Source organism: Bos grunniens, chromosome 2, assembly GCF_055505025.1.
Source record: "Bos grunniens cultivar Pamir isolate PY7600 chromosome 2, Bosgru_T2T1.0, whole genome shotgun sequence".
Taxonomy (NCBI): domain Eukaryota; kingdom Metazoa; phylum Chordata; class Mammalia; order Artiodactyla; family Bovidae; genus Bos; species Bos grunniens.
The window spans coordinates 106,508,827-106,527,218 of NC_141166.1; the positions used below are offsets into that span (position 1 = coordinate 106,508,827).

At 37.9% G+C, this 18,392-nt stretch overlaps 1 protein-coding gene across 6 annotated transcripts in view; it reads right to left on the reverse strand.

Annotated features, from left to right (window-relative positions):
- Positions 1-18,392, reverse strand: part of TTC21B (tetratricopeptide repeat domain 21B) — a 105,094-nt gene that overhangs the window by 57,850 nt on the left and 28,852 nt on the right. For 5 of the 6 annotated variants that reach the window (XR_015152719.1, XM_086370689.1, XM_086370713.1 and 2 more), the window contains exons 12-18: positions 14,188-14,317; positions 9,450-9,607; positions 7,263-7,487; positions 5,970-6,208; positions 4,378-4,450; positions 3,049-3,159; positions 2,188-2,326 (exon numbers count right to left, since the gene is read on the reverse strand). Coding sequence is in view for 4 of the 6 variants with exons in the window: in XM_086370689.1 (XP_086226815.1) it covers positions 2,188-2,326; positions 3,049-3,159; positions 4,378-4,450; positions 5,970-6,208; positions 7,263-7,487; positions 9,450-9,607; positions 14,188-14,317 (1,075 nt within the window). In the remaining 2 variants the exon portion in view is untranslated. The remainder of the gene's footprint in view (positions 1-2,187; positions 2,327-3,048; positions 3,160-4,377; positions 4,451-5,969; positions 6,209-7,262; positions 7,488-9,449; positions 9,608-14,187; positions 14,318-18,392) is intronic. The other variant, XR_015152743.1, reaches the window with a different exon arrangement.

Consider the following 18,392-nt stretch of genomic DNA (forward strand, 5'->3'; position numbering starts at 1 on the left):
AAGAACTGTAGAATAACTGGAGACTCTTCTTAGACATAGAACAATACAACGACACAGTAAGAATTTCAATTTTCATTAAGTGTGTAAGCATTTCCGTTTATCGAAGTTTTTCAGAGACAAGATAGGGTATTTGGTACATGCAATTAAGATAACTGCTATTTTTTAATAGTAGAACTTAAAAAAGTGTGTATATACACACACACACACACAAGCACACACACATACATAATAAACACTGACTTTGATGTCAACCTGTCTGGCTTCAAATCGAGGCTTTATCATTTGCTAGTTAACAAGATACAAATTGAACAGGGTATCTATCCTTTCTGTCCCTCCCTTTCATCTGTAAAGTATGGGAAATAACAGTGCCTATCTCATAGAATTATTGTAAAATTTCAGGTTCATAAATTATTAAATAATAGATGCAAAGCAATTAAAGCCTTGTACAAGGCAAGTGCTCAAGAGTATTAAAAGAACTCTAGGTAATTAACACAAAGTTGTTTCTTCCACCATTTATCAAGTGCGTCATACTATGTTTGAAGTGGTTTACGTACATTGTTTCTTTAAACTTTCAACCTGAGAGGCATGTTTTGTTATTGCTATTTTACAGGTGAGAAAAGGTGGTACAAGGAACCACAAGGAGGCTGTGACAATGGTGAGGGCAGGTTGGAAGCAGAGGTCAGGGGGGTGGCAGCATGCACCTGTGGAGGCCACATAAGCCCCTGTAAGACTCCAGTTAACTCTGAGACAAATGGGAGACGAGGGGGACTGGAGCAGGCGGGACCGGGCTTCCACTGTTTGGAAGGCCCAGTGCTGCTGCTGGGTTAGGAGTGACTGTGCCAGGGCGTGGGGCTGAGGGTGCAAACACGGAGACCAGGTGGAGGCTACTGCTGTAATCCACATAAGCAAGGACAGGCTGACAGTGGGAGAAATAAGGAGACGCGAGAGAATTCTGAATATATCTGCAAGAACCAAGAGGGTTTCCAATGGACAAGGAGAAGGGTGAAGGCCAGGATTTTGGCTATCTGAAACTGCAAAGAAAAGATGAAGTTACTGAGATGAAGCCCGCACACGGAACAGATGTGGGGAGGCAGATAAGGAATTCAGTTTCAGACAAGTTAAATTTAAGATGTTTATCAGAACCCTGGTGCTACTCTTTATCAGCTAGGTGAACCTATAAACTATCAAGAAAACTGAGTATCGATTGTTAATTTAAAAATGGAGATAATTTTATCTGCCTCAAAAACTAATGTAAGCACTAAGGCATCTAAGTACACCACTGGATGTGCTAAGCAAGTAATTATTAAATGAAAGTATTTATACTGAATAAATGTAATATGCTTATGCCCATGGAAGTAGAACATACTCCTTTAATCTCTAAAACCTTTTTAAAAATGCACATCCACATTTAAGGCCATCTGTAGTGTTTCAAGCAAGGTTTGACAAGACTCATGCAAGTATTTCTATGGAATTAAAAAATGCATTCAACTTAGTAGGCTTTAAGCATCAACTTCAAATATACAATGGACCATTACTTAGCCATTACAAATAATGAGATAGTGTTATCTGCAGCCACATGGATGGACCTGGAGATTCACATTACATGAAGTCGGTCAGAAAAAGACAAATATCATATGATTATCACTTATATGTGGAAACTAAAAAAAGATACAAATGAATTTATTTATAAAACAGATTTATAGACTTCAAAAACAAACTTATGGTTACCAAAGGGGAAAGTTGTAGCGAGGGATAAATTAAGAGTTTGAGATTAACAAATACACATCACCATAATCAACAAGGACCTACTATATAGCACAGGGAACTCTACTCAGTCATCTGTAATAATCTATATAGGAGAAGAATCTGAAAAAGAATGGCTATATTGTATGTGTATATATATTATATATATGTATAACTGAATCACTTTGCTGTACACCTAAAATTAATACAACATTGTAAATCAAGTGTACTCTAATAGAAATAAAAATTAAGTTAAAAAAACTTCCTTTATGTCACTTTGGAAAGTAAAGTGTTTCTCTATAACACGAATATCTTATTTTAGTAGATTGACATTCTGACAAATTAAATCAACCTCACACATATTAAGGAGGTAATACATACTAATATAATATCAAAATAAAAAGGATCAGATATATCAGGTATATTAAAATTAGATTTTCATACCAGGTTCATGAGCTAGAGCATGCTGAAGAACTTTTTCTGCTTTATCATACCACTTCAATTTTAATAAGAGCTCAGCCAGGTCATAGCAGAGATAATTTTGTTGTCCACTTTTCAGAGCGGCCTCATAATAAGTGATTGCCTAAACAGAATCCATTTCAGTTAGGAAGAGAAAAGGCAGTGAGAGTGGCATTCAAGCATAGATCCTACACACATTATGACTTAAAGCAACTGGAAGTAACCTAAAAGCAGCTTATACACGGACTTGCACTATTGGTTAAGTATGCCATTTTTCTTACAGAATCAAACTTCACAGAAGGCAACTAGAATTTCTTCTAGCAAATAACAAAAGTACTCAAAATTTTTATTCCAAAAGTTAGTGAAATTTACTGACTGAAAATTCTTTGCTAGGTGTTATATATATGATCAACAGTTACAAGGAGCAGGGCAAGAATGTAACAATTAGAGGAAAATCCATTATCCTGACTAGAAAACAAAAAACAGAAAAAAAAAAAAAATCCTCAAAGCACATGGCTCAAAACTGGTTCAACAGAAAGGATATCTATTATGCTTTGTCACATAATGAAAGAGATGTTAACAGTAAACATATCTTAATTTACTTGATGGCAAAATTGGGTGTAAGGTGAAGCCTGACATAAACTTGAGGGTCTCAACATCCTTTGCAAAACGAAGCAGAGAAGAATCTGAGACACTGAGAAAGTCCTTAACACAAATTCCAGTTTGTAAAAACAAATTTGGGGTTTCCAACCATTAAGATACAAATAGTGCTTGCTGAAGATTTCTCAACGAGCAGGGTTCGCAAATTTGATCCAACAGATATATCTAAAAATGTGAAGTATTTACCTTTGAGTAGTTGTGAGTTTTCACAAGAGCTTTCCCAATTTTGCTTGCCAATGTTCCATCCTTTGGGTTGTGATTTAGTGCTTGCTCATACGCTACTATGGCTTCCTCAGGCTAATGTTGGCAGATACAAAAAATAAGCAATAAAATAACAGCTTAGTTGGCTCCCATTAAATGGCAACACTTCTATAACTAAGCTCTACATCTGGAAAACTTAACAAGACTAATAAAGCACATATTAATTCCAGAAACATTAACAATTTCAGGGAAATGACAGTCACCAATGGCACCCCACTCCAGTACTCTTGCCTGGAAAATCCCATGGATGGAGGAGCCTGGTAGGTAGCAGTCCATGGGGTCGCTAGGAGTCAGACACGACTGAGCAACTTCACTTTCACTTTTCCCTTTCATGCGTTGGAGAAGGAAATGGCAAACCACTCCAGTGTTCTTGCCTGGAGAATCCCAGGGATGGGGGAGCCTGGTGGGCTGCCATCTATGGGGTCGCACAGAGTCGGACACGACTGAAGCGACTTAGCAGCAGCAGTACAGGTATAACTTAGTAGGACAATCCCAACCATATTAAGTAGGCCCAGGTCCTCATAAGTAGTCATATGAGAACTGAGAGATAGCTTCTTGACTTTTCATCTGGCAGTCATTAGAAAAGACAGAATCAGAGGTCAGAGGATTGCTTCCCTTTGAAGAAAACTCCGTCTCAGCCAGTAGCTCTTTTCACCCTTTTAAAGATGACTCTCACTTTACTTCTGGTATCATCTCTATTTCAAACGTCTGTGCTGAATAACTGGATCTTCGTTTGAAAAAAATAACTACAACTTTTTAAATGTCATGGTTGTCTCCTTTTTATTGTGATGACATGATCTTCAACTATTAAGTAAACATTGGTAAAATGAGAGGGGGAACTGGATAAAGGTGATTAAAAGGTACAAGCTTCCAGTTAAAAGTATTACAGATGTAATGTACAACATAATAATTAACAGTGAGGTACATTATATGTACCCGTATATGAAAACTGTGAAAGAGTAGATTTTGACAGGTCTCATCACAGAACAAATATTTTTTTCTATTTTTAAAATTTTGTACCTATATAAGATGATGGATAGTCACTGAACTTACTGTGATGATCACTGCATGATGTATGTAAGTTAAATCATCATGTTGTATCTTAAACTCACAATGCTGCATGTCAATTATATCTCATTAAAAATGGAGGGAAAAAAAACCAAATTCCTTTCCGTAGAATGTTATACTAATCACAAAGAAGAATTTTTGGTTTTTTGTTTTTAAATCTGGGTACAGTAGTATCATAAACTTTACCTCCTGAATATTCATGTATGCATCACCAAGGAGAAGAAAAGACCGAGGACTGGGCATCCTTTCAGCCATTTCTCTGGAAATCAGATGAAGTCTACTTAGCATACTGAATACAAATTTCTTCTTCTAAGCCAATAAAAGAAAAGCTCACTTATTTCAATAAACTAATAGCCTTTGAGTACTCTTTATATCCCACAGTGTAATACATACTATTAAAACCCTACCAATACTCACAACCAGGTTGTTTACTCTAGGGCAACAATTTTTTTCATTAAATTTTCCATTTCCTGAAAAGCAGGTAGAAGTATACTGACAAGACAGTAAATATGTAAGCTCTCATTATCCAGAAATATGTTTTGTTCTCCTTAATTCTAAAATGATGTGGGAATGAAGTTCCAAAATATGACAAATACTTATTGTCATCCTATGTGTTTTGAGCTCTGATATTCATGGTGTAAGTCATATACAGGGATAAAAATACAAAATCTTCTACTTTAGTATTTGCTGCTTCTTTTTATCTACAAAATGTAAACTGCTAAAGGTGAAAATACCAAAGTTGCTCAAGTAATATGGTGCTAAGTCATTAGTGAACATCTCATTTAATTGGTCCAAAAACTAATGAGAAAAGAGAACTAAGACTTTACAGATAATGCTAAGAGTTTACTACATAGCTAATGTGTCAGATCTGCTTAAAAAAATAAAATAAAAAACTATGCTTTTAACTACTCTACTATAGTGGATCCAATACATGTACTCAATTTTAAAACACTGTCATATCATTAGAGATGATAGTGCTGATCTTTTAGAAACATCACAGAAAACATAATTTAGGAAGCTCCCGCCCATTCAACTATACAGGAGGTACTCTTCAGTTTCTTTGCATCACTCAGTAACCACAAAGAATGTGAACAGATTTCTGGGCTTTGATATTTACAAAATATAGATGAATCAACATGACTCAATTCATCAAAATTCTTAAGGATAAAAACATTAATTTTCTTTCACATGGATTATGTGCTTGTATCTTTATCTTTTTGTTTGGGGAGAAGTGTAAGAGCAACCTGTGTGTGCATGTGCACACTCACGTCTGTGTGTTGTGTATCCCACTAAATCCTAAGGGCATCAGCATATGATACTTTAAACCCCTGCCATTTCTGTAATCCATACTTTAGTGCAATGTATACTAAGCCATAATTTTCTTCTGCTATGAGACAGTGCTAAACATGACCATTTAGTCCCTGAATTGTTACATTACATAATGCTTTTAAGCTATTAGAAGACACATAATTGTTGCTCTTTTCCTTCCCACCCAGGAAGATTCAAGGTCCAAAAATAATACCTGAGGAGGGAGACTGAGCTGAGAAGCTGGAGGGAGTCACAGGTTGAAATAAATCCTAATTACTATGATTTAGGTTTTAGGGAGAGTGTAACCTGGTTAGAGTGATTGTGGCTGGTCACAGTAGAAGAAGCAAGAACACATTAAGGAAGGGATCTATTAAAGTATACGAAAAGCAGTTAAAAGGAAGAAAGAAGTTTGGGGATTAATTTTAGGAGATACATGTGTCAAAATATAATGGGCTGAAAGACCCATTTACCTGTAACAAGTGATATATAACATTTTCTCTTTTCTGTGCTTCAGATATATATCTGCCATTTTTTCCTTGGCCTCTATGAAATACGGCTGCTCGGCTGTAACATTCCGAAGCATGCTTAAAGCCCTCTCCACATCTCCCTGGGCCAGAGCTAGGTCTGCGTTAGCGATAGTGACACGCAACTCTTCAGACGTCCCAGAAAATTCATGGATGGCATCTTGTAAAACTTTGGCTGCCTCGTGCTGTAAGGGTGACATCAAAATAACATTCAAAACTGTAACATATCACACTACAAATGAGGGTCTTCTTCTAATACAGAATGAACAATAAGTGCTAGTACAGTTTTGATATTTGTGATATATTGATCGATTTTTGAAAAGCACAAAAATTTAAAACTCAGAGACCAAATTAAGATGACGTATTTGTTAGCTGAAAAGTGTTCTCATAACTATGACAACAGCAGTTGCTACATAAGAGTTGCTGCTACTATAATTTAATTAACATTTACCTTGCATCCAGCATTGTATTAACCCGTTACTTCTTATGACAATCCTCCAAGGTAGTTACTATAATTACCTCCCACCTTGCAATAAGGAAAATAAGACTCAGACAGCTAAGGAGTTAACAAATGGGGAAGCAGCCTGACTCCAAAGCCTAAAGTCTTCGTCATGTTCATTACTGCGTCTTCAGTGGGATCCAGTCCACAGTCGCTCTCTGGACCAGATGGTTCTTCACTATATAGCAGGTATTCCCTACACTAAGACATCATTTTTGTTATATTCCAGGTGAAAATATTTCTTAATTTCCACACTGGTACCTCAATGAACCTAAAGTATCATTTATTTTAATTCATCTCAACTTAGCTGATTTAAGAAATGTTAAACCAAGAAAAAAAAATTGTGCATCATAGAATCAATCTATAATGGAATTGGTTCTCCTTATTAAGTGCATTTTATGTTAATTTGTTAGTGAAGTAGACATTCTTTGAGGTTTGGCAAGTACCTAGACATAGCCTTAATGTCCACTAAAATATGAAATATGAAGTAACTGATTAGCAACCGCTGTAACTTAAAAAACAGATTATAAATGATAAGTTCCTCATTTTTTACAAGATTCTAATTCTTTTCTCAGAATTGCATTCATGTTTGCTTCCATCTGGTGCCAAGTGATGAGAAACAAATTTTCTAAACTTAACCACTTGCTCAAGGGAATAATTTTTGCATTTTCATTTCCTATGACTATATATACTTGGATAACAAAGTTCAGATCTGAGCAATTGAATTAAGTTTGACCTACCTGTTCTCCATTTAAACGGTGAACCTCTACCAACTCAAGAAAGACTGATAAACGATGGCTTGCATCAACTTCAGTTTTTCTGTATTTTGACTTTGAGGAAGATCCAATTCTCCTCATTCCTGGTAAACTCATTGCCATGTGCAGAGTTTTAATTGCTTCTGCTATTTCTCCCATTTTCTTTTGTGACTGTGCTTTTATCAGATGATATAAAGGATATTCTCTCACCTGAAAAAATAATATTCAGAAATCCTTCCTTGGAGTGCTTGCAATATCAACACATAGTTTACAATCCATAAAATGTTGTGATAATAGGAATGCTGAGGACAGTCCACCCTGTGAATGCATGAGGTCCTTTTCTGTCCTCTTATTCATGTTCTGATCATTTACTGAAACATCAGAATTCAGGTAACCTGCCACTACCTAGCATTCCCCTGGTGCTGCTACCATGACAGGAGAGAAACTGCACACAGAGTTTAGAAGGCCAGCAAGTATATTCGAAGAAATTATTTTAGTTTTCAGAAAATGAAATTTCTTTATCTGAGACTTCTTGTACTGAAATATAAGTTATCAGATTTCTACAGTTTCTTTTTATTTTCTAATTTAAAGATTAAACATTTCAGGGCATGTTAACCAAACATGGGTTTTTACCCTTTGATACTACTCTGAAATGTGTACTATTGAAGCTTCTGTCTTTAGTTTGGCTACCAAAAGCATATACAGAAAAAATAAGAGAATGACAGACGATGAGGAAGGAGTCAAGAAAAGAAGATGGTACAGAATGAGGTGATGTGGCAGCCATCTAACCTCTAGGATGGCTATAGTCCTCCTAAGGCTGGGTTTGAGCCAGAGCTAGGCATCAAGTTTACCTGTTGTCCTTGTGTAAACAATCACGTTTATGCTCTGATCTCAGAGATCTTGATTTATTGGGTGGGGTGCTGGCACTGGGGTCATAATGTCTCATTAGTCTTAAGAACTACCATTCTAAGAACCAGGTGTTACTTTCTGCAAACCTTGCCTGCAACTTGAATTCTCCAGTTAACTAAAGGGTTCTCACATCAAAGAGTCAAAGAACTGCCAGACAAACAGAAAGTCTGAGGAGCTCCTAACGTGACTTCAGGAAGCCCCTGAACCTAGGATTTTACGTAATGCTCAGGGATATGGGATATTTACACTGAACGTCTTGGATAGAAATCTAGCATGTTTATGTCCTCAAACTACATACCAACTTTCAAAATGACTAGGCATTCTGTGATGATGTATCCAAAGTTATTAAAAATCAAGGTCCAAGAAAGAGACAAACAATAAAAATCCTAAAACATAAAAATATTTGGCACAATGCTCTATGTTAAAAAGCATAGACATCTCTTTGCTGACAAAGGTCCATGTAGTCAAAGCTATGGTTTTTCCAGGAGTTATGTATGGATGTGAGAGTTGGACCATAAAGAAGGCCGAGTGCCAAAGAATTGATGCTTTCAAACTGTGGTGTTGGAGAAGACTCTCAAGAGCCCTTTGGACTGCAAGGAAATCAAACCAGTCAATCCTAAAGGATATCAATCCTGAATACTGGAAGGACTGATGCTGAAGCTCTAAAGTTTGGCCATCTGATAACAACAACCGACTCATTAGAAAAGACCCTGATGCTGGGAAAGATTGAAGGCAGCAGGAGAAGGGGACGACAGAGGATGAGATGGGTGGATGGCATCATCGACTCAATGGTCATGAGTTTGAGCAAGCTCTGGGAGATGGTGAGGGACAGGGAAGACTAGCGTGCTGCAGTTCATGGGGTTGCAAAAAGTAGGACAGGACTAAATGACTGAACAACAACAATGCTCTATAGTTTACAACTATCTTTATATGTATTCACAGTACATTTAATGTTCATTAAAATTGTAGAGTATTATAAGTTTTATGGAAAAGAAAACTGAGGTTCAGAGAGCAAAAGGTAGGAAGATCAGACGCTAATTCCAGGTCTTTTGTTGCCAAGTCCATATAGTTTTGTTAAACTAAACCACAGGTGCCTCCATTTTTTTCTCCTACTGCTAACGAGTTCAAAACATTTTCCACTAAAAAAATGCATTTATTAGCAAAATGTTACAGGCTAAAATACAAAATAGTTGAACATGTAAACATTTGCTAAAGGTTTAAGGACAGCGATATGACTTATCCATTTGAGTCTGGAACACTTACCTTAAAATCATAGCTCAGGCATAGTTCAAGAGACTGAGAACACAATTTGAATTTTTCCTGAGACAAATAAACCTGAGCCATCAGGAGATGGGCATCGGCATAGGAAGGGCTGTGCTCCAGGCAATGCTGCAGGTTATTATAAGCTGCTTCAATATCACCTGGTGAGGAAACAAAGTTAAAAAAAAAAACGATTAAGAGGAAATCTGAGCGAAGAGGGAGAAGAGCAGTGTATGGATAGTTCCGGTGTTTGACCTGGAGGTCCGCAGCTTAAACTCCCCCTGAACCACCACTACTAAGTCGCTCAGTCGTGTCCGACTCTGCGACCTCGTGGACTGCAGCCCACCAGGCTCCTCTGTCCATGGGATTCTCCAGGCAAGAATACTTGATTGGCTTGCCATGCCCTTCTCCAGAGGATCTTTCCGACCAAGGGATCGAACACCCATCTCTTATGTCTCCTACACTGGCAGGCAGGTTCTTTAACACTAGCGCCACCATCCGCTTCTTTCTAGTTTGCATGAAAGAATATATCCAAAGCCAGGCCATCCCCTTGGTGATAAGGAGCAAATCAGAGGATGTGAAAAAATCAGAATCCATCACCACTGTTACTGACCGTCCTATAAATGTACTTTTACTTTCCTTGTCTAATGTTTTTAAATTTATAACTTCTTTAAAATATGTAAAACATAGAAATTTAAATAACTAGAATTTTATAGTGCCACATTAACAAGAAAGATTTAGTTGTACAATCATTCTTGGCCAGAAATTTTACTACTGCACAAAAGACAACACAAAAAAGCATAGGAATATAGTCTAGAAATTTAGAAATGTGAGTTACAGACTTTAAATGCCTTTTAATACTAACTGAAATATTCAAATATTCTGGAAACACATCTATTGTATATCTAGAAGTCTTTTTTTTTTTTTTTTAATTGTAGCTGATTTACAGCTGATTTACTCTGTTAGTTTCAGGTATAAGTAGTGACTCAGTATTTTTGCAGATTATATTCCATTATAGGATATTAACTACATCTGGGAGTCTTAAAACAGAAGGAAATGATCAAAATGAAAGTGATCAAAATATTGGATTCTACCTTGGGCTGACAGCTAAGGGAGGAAGAGGCTCTTCAGAGAAACACCAGCACAGACTCTAGGTGCTAGAAGTTTCGTGATATAACTCACACTGATTCACATTTAGCCATCTCATAAACTGGCCTTAAGCAGGTACAGCTAGACCAGAGCCCTGCGTAACTCTCCTAAATTATTATCTGTTCAATAACTCTCTGTGACCTTACCTGACACCTCAACAAACAAAATAAGGCTTACAGTCAGGCCTTCGGTCCCAAAGGCTCAACCTTCTTATAACAGAATCCATTTAAACAGAAAATATTCTTCTTAACAACAAGGGCTTAATGAAAAAAATTTGGCTGAGTTAGTACAATAACTTATTAAATGAAGCATCAAAATCTGTCAATTAACCATCAAGCATAATAAATATTAGAGTTTTCATTCTGATGCAATTCAACACTCAGAACTCTACAGGCAAAAAAAGAAAGGATTATTTTAATAATAATAATAATAATAAATAATAATAATAAATAATAAAGCATAATAAATTTGCAAGCAAATTACCACCCCCACATTCTTGTAGGAAAGAGAAGAATCATGGAGATAAGCTGAAAAAAAGTGATTATTACTGGGACTTCCCTGGTGATCCAGTGGTTAAGAATCTGTCTTGCAAGGTAGGGGACACAGGTTTGATTCTTGGTCAGGGAACTACGATCCTGCATGACATGGAGCAACTAAGCCCACACGCCACAATGAAAGATTCTGCATGATTCCGTGAAGATCGCGCATACTGCAACCAAGACCTGACGCAGCCAAATAATAAATATATTTTAAAAAATAGAAAGATTATTTCCCAAAAGAAGGGTTTGCAAATAAGAGCCTGAAAAAAAAAATGAGAACTATGTGAATAACTGAGATCGTTTTTGTTTTTTCTAAAGGTAAAGAGAAGGAATATGGCCAGTTAGCTTTAGAAGGCCACTAATTACTTAAAAATAGAGAAACAGGTCATTGTTGTTGGGAAAAAAGCCCATACAAACAAATATCACATCAATATCACATTCTTATCTGAGATCAGCTCAAATTCTCTTGAGGAAAAAATGAAAGAAATTTCATTTCTGTCCTGCAGTTCTGCCTTTGTCAGGGTCTTCTGTAATAAAGAATTTGGCTGGCCTTGGTTCCCAGGAGACCATCTCTAAATCTTGGAATATCCAGAGCAATAAGAGTATCTTTGTTATTCATGGTAAGCCCTGATAACTTACGCTAATATGACTAAGGGCTGGCCAGGCCAGAGATCCCAACCATGTGGTTAGAGGGGTAGGGACTCTAAGTCACCCATACCAGCCTGACCTGGGGAGAGGGGAGCTGTCTATGTAATAAAACTCTTGGGTACTGAACCCTGGGTGAGCTTCCCTGCTGCTAATGTTCTAGTTCAGTTCAGTTTAGTTGCTCAGTCGTGTCCAACTCTTTGCGACCCCATGAATCGCAGCATGCCAGGCCTCCCTGTCCATCACCAACTCCCAGAGTTCACTCAGACTCACGTCCATCGAGTCAGTGATGCCATCCAGCCATCTCATCCTCTGTCGTCCCCTTCTCCTCCTGCCCCCAATCCCTCCCAGCATCAGAGTTTTTTCCAATGAGTCAACTCTTCGCATGAGGTGGCCAAAGTACTGGAGTTTCAGCTTTAGCATCATTCCTTCCAAAGAAATCCCAGGGCTGATCTCCTTCAGAATGGACTGGTTGGATCTCCTTGCAGTCCAAGGGATTTTTGTCATGTTGATGTGTCAGAAAGTTGATGTGTCCTGACTCCACTAAGAAACGACAATGCAAGCTTCACACGTGGGACCCTCCCAGACCTCAACCTCTGCATCTCTTCCTTTTGCTAGTTCAGATGGATATTTTTTGCTATAAAACTCTAATCCTAGCTATAGTGCTTTCCTGACTTCTGTGAGTCTTTCAAGCAAACTACTGAACCTGATGGGAGTCGTCAGAACCCTTAAATTTGTAGCCAGCAAGTCAGACATGCATATGGCTCTGGGATCCCCTGAGCCTGTGGCTGCTGTCTACAGCTGGGGCATCTGATGGAGACTGTGCCCTTAACCCGTAAGTCTGCTCCAACTCCAGGTAGTTTGCACCAGAAGTCACTGCAGTTGGCAGCTTAGCAAGATACTACTGTTTAGACATGTGCCAGCACTACTTCACAGTATTTCAGGCTGCTCTTTCTAACAGTGGGGTTAATGTACAAGACTTTCATTCCTAGCAAGAGTTAGTCGCTCAGTCGTATCCAACTCTTTGCCACCCCATTGACTGTAGCCCACCAGGCTCCTCTGTCTATGGGATTCTCCAGGCAAGAATACTGGAGTGGGTTGCCATTTCCTATTCCAGGGGATCTTCCTGAAACAGGAGTTGAACCTGGGTCTCCTGCATTGCTGACAGATTCTTTACCATCTGAGCCACCAGGGAAACCCTTCATTCCTAGTGAAAGTGAAAGTTGCTCAGTCATGTCCCACTTTTTGCAACCCATGGACTGTATAGTCCATGGGATTCTCCAGGCCAGAATACTAGAGTAGGTAGCCTTTCCCTTCTACAGGGGATCTTCCCATCTCAGGGATCAAACCCAGGTCTCCTGCATTGCATACAGATTCTTTACCAGCTGAGCCACAAGGGAAGCACTTCATTCCTAGAGACTTTGGCAATGAAATATTACTATTAATATACTGAGACTGATTTATATAAAAATTCAAAATAAATGTTTAATAAATTAATAACAGAACTCAAAGTCCCATTTGAATATCTAGTAGGTGACACCCATTCTAACTGAAAATAAAGTAGAAATATCATGTGGCTCAACAGAACTCACTTAGGAGAAGGTATCAGAGACTCACTTCTTACAACTAGAGTATTTTAGAGGTGAAATAAACTCTTCTGATAATTTGGTTCTTTTTTAAAAATAGTTAAAACCAAGATCCAAAAAATTAGTAAAGACAATCTCTTAACTCTTTCTGTTATATATAGGAAGTAACTGTTCATGAGAATGAATACATTTAAGGTGGTTTCTGCCCTACAGGACTTTACAAACTTAATTTACTCTGCATAGCATGTAGCCAGCAAAGATATATATACATATATATATATATATATATATATATGGCCCATGTGATGGTCTACTTACATATATATTGCCAAACATGTGTATGTCCTAAAACGCTAAAGTAACAACTGAGGTTATTTTTTTAAAGCTATGAATTACCAATCACAGAAACTAGATAGGAATTAATATATTTCCTAAGTATCTGAAACCTGATAAACATCAGATTTGATTATGCCAATGAATCAATAATGATGGATTATGATCTGTTCAAAGGAGAGATTAAAGACTATAATTTTTTACTGCCTGGCTTTAGTACTATCTGATGGACTTTTTTTTTAAGTGGTAGAACTATATTTTTCCAGAAGTTCATTTGAATCACAGAAGTTTATGGTAATCTTTTTTAAAGAACTAAATAGTTAAGAGTTGTACAATTTTATTCTGTTAAAAGTTAATGAACTGTGCATATATAAAATGTGTATTTTGTGCGACTATTCTTCATATATGAGGAGTGCTTAGTTTGTTAATACTTGTTCTTATCAACATCAGAATATAAAGGTTATTTTAAGCTTTTAATGTACACCTTACCTGACAAATACTTCACTTTTGCTATTAGAAAGACAGCCTGCAGAAGACCAGGAACGGTTCTGACTATAGTCTCCAGGATTGAGGTACAACGTCTGAGAAGTGGAGAAAGAGGCTGCCCGGGACTTGCAGGCTAAACAAAACAAATCAGCAAGTCATTTTTATAAGTTTTTAACAGTATTAGGCTAAAAATAAACACATTATTAATTGTAATGTGAAGAGCAAAACCTACATGCTTTTCTAAAACTTCTCTTATTCTATTTATTGTCCAATATCTCACTATGACTAGATTAATACTAGTTTATTTCCCTGAGATCTATGAACAGACTATATAAATGATGGCTTTTGCTCATCAAAATAATTGTGAAATTACTATACAGCTACTAATTTGATAACATATGAAAGGAGCATTTATGTTCAAAAGCTTTATCAAGGAAACACACCTGTTCAAAGGAATAATGAGAGGCAGAGTTTCTTGCTGGAACTGAGAGTCAAGGGAATGTGAGTTCTAATTCTAAACCTGTCTTGGGATTTTATTCAATTCAATAACCTGCACCACCCTCGAGAATACCGCAAAGTCAGTTTTTAGAGAATTCAGATTTTGTCATCGTAGTAAAAATCCAATGGCAGAACACATGCGTGTACACTACACCGAATGTCTCATATCCCCCACTTTTCTGTCTGACGTGTTTAGGCCCTCAATTTCTCTTTTTATTAATAATGAATTTAATAACTAAAGTAGTACTAGACCACTTGTTTATTCTTTTAATGGCTATCTACTCAATCTTTATCCACTCACAACTTAGAAATGTGATATTAGATTTTAGATATTCCACGTTTACTCTACTGCTTTACCTTACTAATGCTCCTTCCTTTATCTGAAGGACGATCCTCCCATCCCCGTAACCTCACGCTCCACACTCACAGATTTGTAACTGAAGCACAGCCTCTTACTGACAACTGACCCTACAAGGAGCCACTGTTACTAACAAGAAAAATGTGGTATCTTCAATGTTGAGGCACCAAAAAATCTGTGCTCAAAAGAATTTTCAGAACACAACTATTGGTGCCTAGAATACTTCAACTTCTTGAAATTTCTAAAGCACTTATCTAGGTAATAAATTTTTTTTTAGCATTCTTTGTCTTATTAGTCCTACAGTAGTTTCATATTTAGTTTTGCGTCTTTTATAGGGCTAAGGGTCCTTATGTGTCTTAAAGATGAGACTTTTAAAACTTTACATGGTAATGGATATAGTGTATATTCTTAAAATATATTTACTTTTTCAGTGCAATTGAAAATAATGAAAGCACAGGTAACAGGGTGAGGTTGTGATGTCATCTGCCCCTTGCTAAAAATTACTAATTGAAAACAACCATCATTTTTCCTCTAATTTCAGAATGAATCATAGTAAAAAATCCAGGGCTTACAAAGACAATCTCTAAGATATCTGCTTGATTTTTTTTAAAAAAAGTATGTACATGTATATGTAAAAGGGCCAAAGTAACAGAAACAGAGCTGGAGAGACAAGTCTGCCTTTCTGATATTTCCCCAGGAAAACAGCATTGTAATGCTAATTAGATTCTATCATGCTGATGAAGGTTACACTATGGAAAAACAGAATGACTGTGCACTCGGAGAAGGCAATGGCACCCTACTCCAGTACTCTTGCCTGGAAAATCCCATGGACAGAGGAGCCTGGTGGGCCTAGTCCATGGGGTCGCTAAGAGTCGGACACAACTGAGCGACTTCCCTTTCACTTTTCACTTTCACGTATTGGAGAAATGGGGTTGCACAGAGTCGGACACGACTGAAGCGACTTAGCAGCAGCAGCAGCAGTGCACTAGGGACCCAACTACAATTTAACAGATTATTTTTTGCTCCTTTTACAGTTTACCCTCAGTCCAGCTGCCAGAAGAAGCCTTTTAAAATGCTGAACTGGATCATGTGGGAAACGCTCTGGTGGCTCCCCACTGTTCTCAGAACTGAAGTCAGAGAAATCACCACCAATTCAGTTTCCTATGCTGAGACCTACAGTGGCCACTCCCTGCCTCCTCACTCGGTCCCAGCCGCCCTCCTCTGTCCCTTTGGGCCACTGCACAATGGCTCCTTTTGCCTGAAACACTCTATACTATATTCCCACGTGACCTTGAAGTTTTTTTCCAAATTTTACCATCATAATGAGGCCTACCTAGACCACCTTATTTAAAATTACTACCCCCTTTCACTCTGTTTTGTTATTTTCTCCTGTAATCTCCTAATATACTGCATAATAGATTGATTGTATTAAGTTTCCTCCTGCTAGTATTCATGTATTAAGAAGGCAAGGAATATTGTTTGCTTTTACACAACTATTTCCCCAACTCTGAACAGTCCACTGGGAACCCTACAAGCATTTGTTGGATGAATTCTAAATACTGCATGGGTACTGAAAAATGCTTTCCAACTCATGAGCAACCGAAAGCAGGTCATGACTGGAGAAACTGAGATCAATCCCAAGTGCAATTCCAGAGTGGTTAGTTGAAAAAAATTGGTCATGAAAGTCTGGAAAAGGATATGATGACCAATAAAAGGCAGTGTGAGCTCCCTAAGGAAAGGTCATTATTCTCATTTCCTTGTTAACACAGTTACTGAAGCTGTAACTTCAGGGAAAAATCAGGGAGAATACTAAAAACTACGCTTTCAGGAATGAAGTATTTGATAGTGCATGCCATGATATCTCTATGTTGAATTGTGAGTTGAGTATAACAAAGTTAAGTCATCTGCTTATTGCTTGTAATAAAAGAGCGCTAATGGATATATGTCAACTTGGAATGAACTCTGTGGTAATACAAGAGGGTTCCATTCTCAGTTCTACTTGGAGCCACATAGGCAGATGATGTTTGACAACAAGTTCAGTTCAGTTCAGTCTCTCAGTCGTGTCTGACTCCTTGCAATCCCATGAATCGTGGCACGCCAGGCCTCCCTGTCCATCACCAACTCCCGGAGTTCACTCAGACTCACATCCATCGAGTCAGTGATGCCATCCAGCCATCTCATCCTCTGTCGTCCCCTTCTCCTCCTGCCCCCAATCCCTCCCAGCATCAGAGTCTTTTCCAATGAGTCAACTCTTCACATGAGGTGGCCAAAGTACTGGAGTTTCAGCTTTAGCATCATTCCTTCCAAAGAAATCCCAGGGCTGATCTCCTTCAGAATGGACTGGTTGGATCTCCTTGCAGTCCAAGGGACTCTCAAGAGTCTTCTCCAACACCACAGTTCAAAAGCATCAATTCTTTGGCGCTCAGCTTTCTTCACAGTCCAACTCTCACATCCATACATGACCACAGGAAAAACATAGCCTTGACTAGACGGACCTTTGTTGGCAAAGTAATGTCTCTGCTTTTGAATATGCTATCTAGGTTGGTCATAACTTTCCTTCCAAGGAGTAAGCGTCTTTTAACTTCAGGCTGCAGGCCACATCTGCAGTGATTTTGGAACCCCAAAAAATAAAGTCTGACACTGTTTCCACTGTTTCCCCATCTATTTCCCATGACGTGATGGGACCGGATGCCATGATCTTCGTTTTCTGAATGTTGAGCTTTAAGCCAGCTTTTTAACTCTCCTCTTTCACTTTCATCAAGAAGCTCTTTAGTTGCTCTTCACTTTCTGCCATAAGGGTGGTGTCATCTGCATATATGAGGTTATTGATATTTCTCCTGGCAATCTTGATTCCAGCTTGTGCTTCCTCCAGCCCAGCATTTCTCATGATGTACTCTGCATAGAAGTTAAATAAGCAGGGTGACAATATACAGCCTTGATGTACTCCTTTTCCTATTTGGAACCAGTCTGTTGTTCCATGTCCAGTTCTAACTGTTGCTTCCTGACCTGCATATAGGTTTCTCAAGAGGCAACAAAGATCCATATAAAACAGATGACAGTTAGGACCCCAAAAGATAGAATAATCTGAAATTATGGGATAAGTATGAGGAGATAAAATTTCATAGGGACAAATGTAGCGAACTGAAATGGACTGGAATGGGTGAATTTAACTCAGATGACCATTATATCTACTACTGCGGGCAGGAATCCCTCAGAAGAAATGGAGTAGCCATCATGGTCAACAAAAGAGTCCGAAATGCAGTACTTAGATGCAATCTCAAAAATGACAGAATGATCTCTGTTCATTTCCAAGGCAAACCATTCAATATCACAGTAATCCAAGTCTATGCCC